This window comes from Selaginella moellendorffii, unplaced genomic scaffold (genome assembly GCF_000143415.4).
Source record: "Selaginella moellendorffii unplaced genomic scaffold, v1.0 SELMOscaffold_30, whole genome shotgun sequence".
NCBI lineage: Eukaryota > Viridiplantae > Streptophyta > Lycopodiopsida > Selaginellales > Selaginellaceae > Selaginella > Selaginella moellendorffii.
Genome location: NW_003314291.1, coordinates 552,973 through 564,197, shown reverse-complemented (window position 1 = coordinate 564,197; position 11,225 = coordinate 552,973). Strand labels below are relative to the sequence as shown.

Here is an 11,225-nt window from a genome sequence, read left to right as displayed (position 1 = left end):
TGAGCTGCTCGCTCCTGCTCTCTCGATGTTCTTGACAGATTTATCAGGCAAGACGTTTCTCTTTGTTCCGCGGCCTCTTGAGGTTTTGTGTCCAGAGGAGTGTAAGCTTTCATACTCGAGCTAAGTTTTCTCAAACATTAGGAAAAGTTTCTCAAGCAAAGGTGCTGAGTTTCTTGATCAGGTTTTTGGAAAACTCCACAAACAAACTCACGTCTTTGTATAACACGCCATGGAAGCTATAGAAGGATAAGTTTCACCATTTAAGTGAACGAGCTTTCTCGGTCAACTAAAGTCAAAGTAGAAGTTTTTACACAACTGCAACAAGAAGGTGGCGAGACTTTTCATCCTCGTGATGGAACCAGCAGCGCAAAAGAATTGCAAAGGAATTTCTTATGAATCTAGTCATTGAGCACCAACAAGTGAGAATTTAAAATCTATGAGCCCCAGTTTCCTAGATCTTCGTGATAGTCCACTTGCCGTTGTCCCTGCAAGAGTCTCCCTCTCTCTTTCACAATCTGCATCGATCACCAGCTCTGCGCATCATGTCTCCTTGACTCGATTTGCTTGCGTTGATCCATCCTCAAGGAAGAAACCTCAAGACAAAGAATACGTATATGAGAGAGAGAGAGAGAGACGATCCTTCCTCAAATAAAATAACAAAACCAAAAGCTTGCAAGGCTTGGAGACTGCATCCCATACAATAATGCAAAGGCCCCCAAAGCGTTTCCATGGGCCCGTCCTCTTTGCAGGAGGGCTTCAAGGACACCATTTGGAGGCGTGCATCTTCTTCGGCATGGTCTGTTTTAATGAAAGCTGTTCTTGGTACATGGAAACTCAAACACAAGCATGCCATGCCCATCTTATTTTAATTATTTGGACTTGTTTTTTTTATTTTCCCTCATTCATTCCTCAAGACAAAGTCGGAACTTGGAAGCTTTAAATTCTTCTGTTCGTTATTTTTTATTTTTTATTTTTTTCTTCCGCAAATGACAAATTCTTATTACACTGATTAAGCTGTCTCCCTACCAACATTTTGAGTACTGGAGAAAGGGAAAGAGAAATTTATTTCTTTTTAGCATTTTCTTAAACATACCACGTTTTGGTTGTCCCCTGCTGCGTGTCCGTGTCTGAGAGTGTGTAGCCGTGTCTGCTGAAATACTTTGCCCCAAGTGAGAACTTGAAAATGCGAATGCCACCTGCCAAACAAAAATGCTCGAATTTTTCGACAAAAAGCATCTAAAAACCATTCCCTCACAACAGCGCTTACGAAATGGGATGACGATACCTCAACCCCCAAGTCATGCCAAAGAGCAAGCTTTTTCTTTTTAAAAAAGATAAACTTTAGTAGAATTATCACTTGGGAAATGAAATAGCAAATAGCAATATTAGGACTTTAGTAGAATTATCACTTGGGAAATGAAATAGCAAATAGCAATATTAGGATGGTTTGACCACCTTTAATTTTCCTGGGCAGGCTAGCTAGCCTTACTCCAAGCCAAGTGGTCCTTTTGTTCTTTCCTTTAACTTCTTCCTATCTGAACAGATGTTAGCTTAAGACTGTACAAAGCACCACAGAAGGAAAGGGAAGGTCCTCATTGACAGTTATGGTGGTGGTGCCAGCCACCTTTTTTTTCTTGTACTCATCTTATCATTATCAGCACATAATTGTCCATGGTATGGTGGCTAAAGTTGTAATTATAAGCTGTATTTCTGGTATTTTATACTAAGCCAAGCTGAGATGCTTTTTAGGAGAGTGAAGGAAATGAAAAGTTTTCTCTCTTCAGGGTGTGAGTTGCAAAAGTCACCAATGACCATTCAAACCCCTTCATGGAAAATGATTTCTGAGACCAGAACAGCAGTAGCAGCGGCAGCAGCAAGCAGGACTGTGTTGGCAGGAAACAATTGCAGCTGATCGAGCAACACATAAAAGCACATTTTCTTCTCAAATTTCTCAAGAAGCTTACAGAGACTAAGAAGAAGTTCCAAAGAGGGGTCCAGTCCACATCCCCCAGCCATAGCCAGCTGCATTCTATTGTGCACTTATTCTTTTCTTTCTTTTTTCCACCCTGATGAACTTCTGCAACCATATTTAAAAGGCATGGAAAACAAGGAATTTCAAAGCAAGAAGAAGGAACAGCAAGAAAAGAACAATGTGATGGTGATGTGTGATGGGGAGCTTTATATGAAGGTGCTGGGTGGTAGGGGGGAGTCCATTGTCAAGCTGATTCTACCCCAATTTCCCAGTTAGATACCCATTTTTCTTCACTCTTTTTTTGATCAATTGCTACTCCCTCAAACTTCTTCCATTGTCCCATTTCTCCACTGGATGAAAGCTAGCCAGCAATGAGTGGGTGATTGTGTGTGAAAACTTTGTCACTTTGCTCTTCCAGCATATTCTTTCTTCTTCAGAAGTAGTGAAAGGAAAACTTGCAGTGTTTTTTTTATCATGATCATATACATATATAAGAGTATATGTATACGGGCTACCTGCATTTCTTAGAGAGTAGCCACAGGAATTCTTCTTGTATATAACTTCTCTTCTTTCTTATACTTGTTCCATGTACTGGAGATTGAGAGGTTCATTCAGTTCTTGCTTGAGTCTGAGATTGTCAACAATGAGCAAGAATTGAAAGGAGGAGAATTTGTGGGCATTTGGAGAGCTTCTGATTATAATGGATAGACAACAGCAGCAACAACATGGATTGCCTGTGGTGAACCACTTGTTGCAGCACACACTAAGGAGCATCTGCACGGAATCTCAATGGGTCTATGCTGTTTTGTGGAGGATTCTTCCCAGGAACTACCCTCCACCCAAGTGAGCACACAGAATTTACCATATGAATGTTCTAACATGATATATGTATGATTGATACATGTAGGTGGGACAATGAGTCTGGATTCTTGGATAGGTCAAAAGGCAACAAGAGAAATTGGTGAGGGCATTCTATGCTTGTTTGATCCAAGTCTGGGTCCTCATTCTTTGGTTTTTAGGATTTTGACTTGGGAGGATGGATTTTGCGATTTTGCTGCTTGTGTCAAGAGTTTCAAGCAGTCTTCTTCAGGAGACAGTGAAGCTGCCTCGGCTGAGCCACTGCAGCCCGAGCTCTTCTTCAAAATGTCTCACGAAGTTTACAGCTATGGAGAAGGGTACGTTCTTTCCAAGGAAAAAAAAAAATCACTTGCGGTTTTATTTTTCTTTTTTCGTTTTTCCAAACAGGTTGATGGGCAAAGTTGCCTCAGACAGCAGCCACAAGTGGATTTTTAGAGACCCGGCCGACCAAGATTCAAGCTTGGTGTCGCCATGGCATGGATCGCTAGACCCAGTAAGAAAAACGCTTGCGATAATCCTTACAAAAGTTTGGCTGTTTTTTCGTTTCAGCATCCAAGAACATGGGAAGCTCAATTCAAAGCTGGAATTCAGGTGATTTTTCCTTCCATTTCGCGGCATTTTTCATATATTTTGGGCTCTTTCCAGACCATAGCCATTGTTGCAGTCCAAGAAGGCCTCTTGCAGCTTGGATCGTTAGACAAGGTAAATTTTCAATCTTCTTTCACAAACGATGAAGCTTTAGATCGATCGAGCTATGCAGGTTCTCGAGGATCTCAACTTGGTCATTCTCCTCCAGCGGAAATTCACTTACCTCCAAACCATTCCAGGAGTTTTCGCTCCTCATCCAAACACGCTAAATCACTCAATCCGTCCAAGAGTCCCGCTCCAATCCAGCGCCATGAGATCGAGCAGCAGCAGCTATGGCGTCCTGGACGACTCCTTCATCGGCCTCACCGAGCAGCAGCGGTTCAATCTCATGAGCCTCGGGGCTCGAACACCACCAGGATCTTACACCATCCAAGACCACCGATCGCTCGCGATGGATCCAAACAACACCACTCTCAAGCAACAGCAACAGCAAGATCACACCACGATCGTTCCATCGGTGGGTCTCAAACGAACGAGCTCGTCCTGCTCGGACACCAACGAAGATCAAGCCGCCATGATCGCCGGTAGCAGCGGCCGCAAGATACCAGAGCGACCACCGCTCTCCAAATCGCTCAACACTGGCCACTCTTCCCCGGGAGTCGTCCCACACTTACACCCATCCATGTCCAGCCTCCACGCTCTCCTCTCCAAGCTCCCCTCGGTCTCGGACAACGCTCTAGTGCCGCCACCACAGCTCTCGCGAAGCTTGAGCGCCCCAGCTCCATATCAAATCCACCCGGACGATCTCCCAAAGGGCTACAACGTTCCCTCTTCCACGACCATCTCGAGCACCAAGAACACGATTCCAGGTACTTGAGCTGCGTTGCTAGACTATATATTCCATAGCCCTCTTCCTTCCCCGATATCGAATCGTTCGATTGTATAGGCAATCGATTGAGAAGAGAGATCGCGAGGTCGAGAAGCTCCTCTCGTCTCGATCGATCGATACGGTGGTGGTCTCTAGATTGTTAATGGCGTTTTTTTTGTGTGTCATAGATGCTACTACCAAAGGAGGAAGCAGCCCATTAAGCGTGGCAAAGGACAGGCTCAGCGTCTACCTGGAAGCCTTCGAGAATGTCCCAGATTTTGGGATCCAGTGTGACATGGATCCATACCACTCCTTCTTAAGCGAGATTATTAACTGAAGATTAAATCAGATTAAACCAATATCTAACGGCCGGGATCTCCATCTGTATCCAACGGCTGGGATGCACCGTGTAAATTTAGGGGGTATATTCTTAGCGTAGCTATTTTTAGCAAGGTGCATGGCCTTGAAAAGCTCGGTGCCGCCACGCGTCGCAATCAGATATAGCGGCGACGTGGTTAATACACTAGGGTTCCAAGACACCCCGAGAACGAAAGAAATGGCTATGGCGACGCTGCGCTTGTTTGGGAAGAATATCGTTGTCCGTCCATCACCGCCACCGCAGCTATCGCCACCGTCAACGACGATTTCTCCAGCTCCACCGCCGCTACCGCCATCGCCACCGCGGCCACCGCCAACGATGATTTCTCCAGCGCCGCCGCCGCCACCAAAAGCCGATGCGATCGAGCGAAAAGATCCGGCGGAAAGAAAGCACTGGCACCGGTTCGGCGACACGGCGGGAGTCGATCGAAAGCCGCGGTCGCGCGATCGAGAGGATGATCGACAGCGATCGGATCGAGAAAATCACCACCACCACCGCAAAGGCAGCGAGCGAAATAATCTCCAGCAGCAACGCGACGATCGAGATGGCGCGAATCACCACCGGCACGAATCGCTCCATCCCCGCCAAGATCGTCGGCCAGAGCGCCCGCATTATCCGCAAGAGAGGAAGGAAGGAGAAAAGGGTGGCAAGATCGACGAGGAGCTCTGGCATTACACGAGCTCCACCGGGAAGACGCAGGGCCCCTACAGCATCCACTTGCTCAAGAAGTGGCGATCGATGGACATCCTCACCGGCGCCATCCGCGTGTGGAGGCGCGGCGCGGCGCCCGCCACCGATTCCATCGACCTCGCCGCGCTCATCGATTACTACGACGAGGCTGGCAACGCCGGGATCCAGACCTGGATGTACCAGGACGCCAAGGGCGCGTTGCAAGGGCCGCGGTCGCTAGACGAGCTGCGCAGCCGGATTGCCAGGCTCCCGGAGGAGCTCAAGATCTGGAAGATCGGCCAGAGCCAGGAGCGCGTGCTGTTTAGAGATCTGGCGAAGATCGGTGACGATCGCGGCTCGAAATCTCCCCAGAGGCGACGATCGAGGGAGGAGGAGGAGGAGGGGGAAGAAGCGGCCAGGAAGAGGGCAAGAAGGGAGAGGGAGAGAGAGCGAGAGGAGAATCGCCATCACCACCACCACCATCGGGATCGCGATCGCGAGCGCGAGTGGAGGCCTCCGGGCGTGGCGTGCCGATTCTACGATAAAGGCTATTGCCGCAATGGGGCGAAATGCGCATTCCTCCATCTAACCTAAGGTAACATAAACCCTAAAATAGGAGAAGCCCTAATACTTCGATACATTATTCCAAGGGCCATTTGTTTGATGGGCTTGACAAAGTCAACTGCGAATAGTTGGACTAAGACTAGATGAAGCACGAGATTTCTCCACCGCGATGGATTTAAAAGGACTCGTGCTCCACACACGTAACACTCAAAAGAGTTGATTAATCGTTTCCGATGATGAAGTTCCTAGTGCTGATGTTTGCCGTGTTCGCGTGTTCTTCGGTGTTGTTGAGCTCCTCCGACGCTCTGGAGATCGGCTACTACAACAAGGTCTGCCCGCTCGCGGAAGCGATCGTCTCGGCCACCGTCTTTAAGCACTTCTTGCAAAACCGGACCGTCCCAGCGGCGCTCATCCGGCTGCATTTCCACGATTGTTTTGTGAGGGTAAAGTTCTTCTTGGCTTGGATCTTTGGATCATCAATGTTTATTTCTTTGGATCGTCACTCAATTGTTTGGCACCGACAACGTTCTAGCTAAATGACGTTATATGACTGTTCTTTGACAGGGGTGTGATGGATCGTTGTTGCTGGACGTTACACCCGGTGGCGAAGTCGTGGAGAAGGAAGCCCTTCCCAACAAAGGCTCCGTGCGAGGATTCGAGATCATCGACGAAGCCAAAGACGCCATCACCGCCGTGTGTGGAAACGTTGTGTCGTGCGCAGATGTCCTCGCCCTCTCGGCCCGGGACTCTTTCTTCCTGGTAAGTTTTGCAAGAACTCCTCGGTTAAAACTTTAAATTCTAATGTGGAGCAGACTAGTGGACTCTATTATAATTTACCCACGGGGAGATTCGATGGAAGAACGTCGCTGGCGTCGGAGGCTATCCCAAACCTCCCGGCATTTACCCTCACTGCGGCGGAGCTCAAGGCTAACTTTGCTAGAAAGAAACTCAACACAAACGATCTCATCGTCCTCTCAGGTGAACTTAGTATGATCCGGGAGCCTTTCACTGAAAGATGTGGGCAATCTTCGCAGGAGGACACACTCTCGGACGAGCAACCTGTGCGGCATTCACCCACAGGCTCTACAATTTCCAGAACACGAGCCGCCCGGATCCAACTCTCAGCCAGGACTACTTGAGGATCTTGCGTGGGATTTGTCCCCAGTCCGGGAATCCCAGCCCGCGGGTCCAGCTCGACAAAGGCACCGAGTTTATCTTTGACAACAGCTACTACGCGGAAATTGTCAAAAACAATGGGCTGCTCCAGACGGATCAAGAGCTCCTGTTTGATCAGGAGACCAGCGCGACTATCCGTAGCTTTGCCAAGGATAATCTCAGCTTCTTGAAGCAATTCTCTCAGTCCATGATCAACATGGGGGCGATCGAGGTTAAAACTGCAAAGGATGGAGAGATCCGGAGGAAGTGTAATGTTCCAAACAGTGGGCGCATATCCAGCCATGCAACTGAGTAAAAAAATAAGTAAGAAGAATAAAGAGAAGAAAACAAGTCAAACTTTTTAAGTATTGGCATTTGTACCTTTATTTGACATTATTTACAACCTTTTTTAAAAAAAGATTCCAAAATCAAATCAATCAATTGACAAACTCACACCGACTGCGGATCTGTCCCTGCTTTTCAACGAGCACCTCAATCCGCCCCATCTTAGTCATGGATCGTGCAAACTGGGGCCTGAAGATCGAAGGCTTGGTAGATTGCTCCACCAGGAATCTCGACCTTCGAGTCTCTAGGAGTGCAGCATCGGACTGGAGCAACCCCTTGTTTTGCATGATAAACTTGTAGTAGTTCGTATCAAATCCTGTGAGAGTGTCATCCAGGGGAACCTTGGTGACAAGATCTCCATGCTTGCACTTGGTTCTAAGGTGGGCTGCATAGGCAGGATCTAGAGATGGATCTGCATCACCTTTCCCAGTGAAATTGTAGAGCCGGGCATCAAAAGCAGCACAGTGAGAAAAGCCAATAGTGTGTCCACCTGCAAGTCAAACGAGGAATTAAGAAGTGTAGGTGTGTATAGATGCTAATGTAAACGAAAAGTTGGTGAAGGTGAGATTTATCTTACCTGAGAGTGCCACAAGGTCAATTACATTCAACCCTTTTGCAGCAAAGATGGACTTGAGAGTTGTGAAATTGGCAAAGAAGGGTGGAAGATTTAGGAGAACGTCTGAAGCATTGGAGATAATACCATCTCTCCGGCCAGTTGGAACGTCCCAAGAAGGTCCATAGATCTGTGTGATTGGATCAAAAAAGTTTATTAGAAAACTATGAGAGATAGATAAGAAATAAAAAACTTCTGTACCGTTTCTACTGAATCTCTAGCCGCGAGGGAGAGAATATCAGCACAAGATACTGTTTTGGGGCACGCTGCTTCAAGTGCAGCCTTTGCAGCATTGATCACTTCGAAACCTCTGAGTGACAAGTTTGGGAGTGCGTCTCTCTCGGCAATGCTTGTCTTGGTAGAGTTTAGTAGAATAGAGGCATCGCATCCCTGTATAAATCATCAAAAGAGTTGAGTTATAACCATGGGAAGAGAATCTAAATCACTAAGTTGTTAATCTTTGTTAACTCACCATTACGAAACAATCATGGAAGTGCATTCTCAAGAGTGATGCAGCCAGCGTTGGATCCCTTTTAACATATTGCCTCACAATCTTCTTGACAATCGCCTCCGCATTGACACATTTTCTTGTGCATTTGTAGTATCCCATCTTGAGAGGATGATATGATTGATAAGCAGTTGAAATCCAAACCAGTGCAAGCAGCAGTATTGCAATGAATCCAAGCCTTGGGAAGTTTGCCTCCATGATTCACACAAGAACTTCCCAAAAGCTGTGAATGAAGAACACCCTGAGAGACCAAGAAACCTCACCTAAAAGAAAGTGGTGGGATGACCACTTTGGGATCTAGGAAAGTGGACAGAGACTTTAAAGGGATGAAACGATGTCCTTACAAAACTTCCTAGTGACGAGCGTTCCACGCTCCCAACTTGGGAGCGATGTGCTATGTGCTCGCCAGGCTGACACACAAGAACGCCACCAACACCAACAACAACAATTTATCAAAGAAAATGGAGCATTGGCCTTCTAATCTCTCAAAGTCAAAGCCTCTTTTCCCGGAGCCACATCACACTACTCAAAACCAGTTGACTTGGTTTAGTAGTTCATGATATGGATACATATATGTTGTTAATATGTTGTTAATAAAGTTTGTTTTCTATTTATTCATTGATGACCAAGTGATGAAACATTAGAGTAATAGTTGAGAAATGAGCTAAGCTGTGAGCGATTGCAGACGTGCTCACACGTCTTCTTTGGATGCAACCCTTCACCAGATAGATGGAAGTATTATATGAGTTTTTCTTGCGTGAAACTTGTCTTAGCTTCAAATGCGATTTGGAGATTGGATTGAGCCAAGCAATGGCAAACCATTTGATTTTTAAAATGGTCAATGTGATCATAAATGCTGTTTTGGTTCAAGAAATCACGAGGCGACTTGGTCAGCAGAGACACTATGCAGTTCTTAGATTTCTTGGGAGTTTTTTAAGTTTCGAGAAGAAACTTAGTCAGTACTAGGAGAATTTTAGCGTTTGAAAAAACTTAGGCTTGAGTATACACCAAGTTATAATTTGAAAGCGCGTGAGATTTGAAACAATCAGAGCCGTTGGATGGGAGCTAGAATATGCTAAGAATTTCTACTAGCGGATAAGAATATACCCCCTTAGAAGCTTTCAAAAGCGCCTGACAAAATAGGACGGGTTGGCGCGCAAAAACGATGGCTACTACATTAAATCACCTTGTGTCTTACCTTGGATCCATTAGTATATAAAGTGTGGAACTTGGGAAGAACACCATATAGTCAGTGTACGAAAGAAGGAAAAGAACAGAGATATAGAAAGCCATAGCTATGGGAAGTAGAGGAAACTCTGTTCTTGCTATGGTTTTTCTTCTTTTGTTTGCCGGGAATGTGGAGGTCATTGGCCAGAGCAGTGGATTGCGAGTGGGATTCTACTCGAGATCGTGCCGCAATGTAGAACCCATTGTTAGAGGCGTGGTGCAGAGGTTTCTCGGTAGGGATAGGACGGTCACGGCGGCACTGCTGCGGCTCTTCTTCCACGATTGCTTCGTCCGAGTAAGTTTCCTGGCGATGGATAGTATCTGATACTTCATTTCCTCTTGGCAGGGATGCGATGCTTCTTTGTTGCTCAACTCCACGAGAACCAACCGATCCGAGAAGGAGCACGGAGCAAACGGGAGCGTCCGGGGGTATGATCTTATCGACGCCGCCAAGGCCGAGGTGGAGAGGCAATGCCGGGGGGTTGTCTCGTGTGCCGATATCGTGGCATTGGCGACGAGAGATTCGATCGCCCTGGTGAGTCTAGAGGCGTTCCTTGGATTGATTGAACACCATGGTGGTTTTGTTTCGATCGAGCAGGCTGGAGGTCCAGACTACCCCGTTCCAACCGGGCGGAGGGACGGGAGAATCTCCATCGTGAACGACGCAAACGTCTTGCCGGATCCAAACAGCAATGCCAACGGTGCCATCCAAGCCTTCGCAAACAAGGGCCTCACTCCGCAAGACCTTGTTCTCCTCCTGGGTATGTACGGAAAGAACTTTGGGACTCCTCCGTGAACCCCGGAAAAATGATCATTTTCTTGTTGTCAATGAATGTAGGCGCTCACACTGTCGGAATCACGCACTGCGGCTTCTTTCGCCACCGCCTCTTCAACTTCCGCGGCACCGGGCGAGCGGACCCGAGCATGGATCCGGCGCTGGTGAGGCAGCTCCAGCGCGCTTGCACCTCAGACTCGGTGGAAGTTTTCCTCGACCAAGGAACTCCATTCCGTGTAGACAAGGTCTTCTTCGATCAGCTCGTCTCCAACCGGGCGATCCTCATCATCGACCAGCAGCTCCGGGTGGAGCAAAGAACAGACGACATCGTCCGCGCGCTTGCAAACGGCACTCTCAACTTCAACGCCGCGTTCGCGCAGTCCATGACCAATATGGGCAACTTGGATGTGCTCACGGGCACGCGCGGCGAGATTCGAAGAGTCTGCAGCGCTGTGAACTAAAGAACCCAAGATTGTTTCCTCGATGATCGAGGCAGGAAAAATTCCATCTTTGTGTGCATTGCATTGTCGAAGGCAAGTTGATCGTTGTACGTAAAGTTCATATATATAAAAACGAGATCTTTGCAACAAATGGGCCTTGTTTTTGACCGATTTTGTCCAGATTCCCGTGGCTTGTGTGCCAGAACACATGTTCGGGAGATCGACCGTTTCTTTGGTCCCCACTATTCTATTTGGAAGAAAACG

The 11,225-nt window shown here is 47.2% G+C and overlaps 4 protein-coding genes across 5 annotated transcripts; 3 read left to right on the top strand and 1 right to left on the bottom strand.

The window, feature by feature from the left end:
- Nucleotides 1-2,517: 2,517 nt before the first annotated feature.
- LOC9648823 lies at nt 2,518-4,640 on the top strand. The gene is made up of 8 exons (XM_024681302.1): nt 2,518-2,815; nt 2,880-2,933; nt 2,992-3,147; nt 3,218-3,323; nt 3,380-3,421; nt 3,476-3,532; nt 3,591-4,287; nt 4,475-4,640. The coding sequence occupies exons 1-8, from the start codon at nt 2,673-2,675 to the stop codon at nt 4,621-4,623; spliced, it is 1,404 nt and encodes a 467-aa protein (XP_024537070.1). The 5' UTR covers nt 2,518-2,672; the 3' UTR covers nt 4,624-4,640.
- Nucleotides 4,641-6,125: 1,485 nt separating this feature from the next.
- LOC9646558 (peroxidase 5) lies at nt 6,126-7,490 on the top strand. Its single transcript, XM_002976345.2, has 4 exons — nt 6,126-6,341; nt 6,463-6,657; nt 6,711-6,876; nt 6,933-7,490. The coding sequence occupies exons 1-4, from the start codon at nt 6,132-6,134 to the stop codon at nt 7,367-7,369; spliced, it is 1,008 nt and encodes a 335-aa protein (XP_002976391.2). The 5' UTR covers nt 6,126-6,131; the 3' UTR covers nt 7,370-7,490.
- On the bottom strand, nt 7,402-8,944 carry LOC9648821 (peroxidase 2). The gene is made up of 4 exons (XM_002976208.2): nt 8,484-8,944; nt 8,213-8,401; nt 7,976-8,141; nt 7,402-7,888 (listed from the first exon to the last, which is right to left on the bottom strand). Exons 1-4 carry the CDS (start codon nt 8,715-8,717, stop codon nt 7,491-7,493), a joined length of 987 nt encoding a protein of 328 aa, XP_002976254.2. The 5' UTR covers nt 8,718-8,944; the 3' UTR covers nt 7,402-7,490.
- Nucleotides 8,945-9,710: 766 nt separating this feature from the next.
- Nucleotides 9,711-11,112, top strand: LOC9648820 (peroxidase 57). 2 transcript variants are annotated; one of them, XM_024681380.1, is made up of 4 exons: nt 9,711-10,035; nt 10,093-10,281; nt 10,345-10,507; nt 10,585-11,112. In XM_024681380.1, the coding sequence occupies exons 1-4, from the start codon at nt 9,817-9,819 to the stop codon at nt 10,980-10,982; spliced, it is 969 nt and encodes a 322-aa protein (XP_024537148.1). In that variant the 5' UTR covers nt 9,711-9,816; the 3' UTR covers nt 10,983-11,112. The 2 variants fall into 2 exon arrangements, with proteins under 2 accessions (XP_024537148.1, XP_002976390.1); XM_002976344.2 differs by having other exon boundaries at nt 9,712-10,041.
- The last annotated feature ends 113 nt before the right edge of the window (nt 11,113-11,225 follow it).

Coding starts and splice junctions, on each gene's coding strand:
- LOC9646558 (XM_002976345.2), top strand. CDS start 6,132: ATGATGAAGTTCCTAGTGCTGATGTTTGCCGTGTTCGCGTGTTCTTCG. Junction 6,342..6,462: donor TCCACGATTGTTTTGTGAGG/GTAAAGTTCTTC, acceptor GTTCTTTGACAG/GGGTGTGATGGATCGTTGTT. Junction 6,877..6,932: donor CGATCTCATCGTCCTCTCAG/GTGAACTTAGTA, acceptor CAATCTTCGCAG/GAGGACACACTCTCGGACGA.
- LOC9648820 (XM_002976344.2), top strand. CDS start 9,817: ATGGGAAGTAGAGGAAACTCTGTTCTTGCTATGGTTTTTCTTCTTTTG. Junction 10,042..10,092: donor TCCACGATTGCTTCGTCCGA/GTAAGTTTCCTG, acceptor TCCTCTTGGCAG/GGATGCGATGCTTCTTTGTT. Junction 10,508..10,584: donor AGACCTTGTTCTCCTCCTGG/GTATGTACGGAA, acceptor CAATGAATGTAG/GCGCTCACACTGTCGGAATC.
- LOC9648821 (XM_002976208.2), bottom strand. CDS start 8,717: ATGGAGGCAAACTTCCCAAGGCTTGGATTCATTGCAATACTGCTGCTT. Junction 8,142..8,212: donor CTAGAGATTCAGTAGAAACG/GTACAGAAGTTT, acceptor CCAATCACACAG/ATCTATGGACCTTCTTGGGA. Junction 7,889..7,975: donor TGACCTTGTGGCACTCTCAG/GTAAGATAAATC, acceptor TTTGACTTGCAG/GTGGACACACTATTGGCTTT.
- LOC9648823 (XM_024681302.1), top strand. CDS start 2,673: ATGGATAGACAACAGCAGCAACAACATGGATTGCCTGTGGTGAACCAC. Junction 3,324..3,379: donor GGCATGGATCGCTAGACCCA/GTAAGAAAAACG, acceptor TTTTCGTTTCAG/CATCCAAGAACATGGGAAGC. Junction 3,533..3,590: donor AGCTTGGATCGTTAGACAAG/GTAAATTTTCAA, acceptor CGAGCTATGCAG/GTTCTCGAGGATCTCAACTT.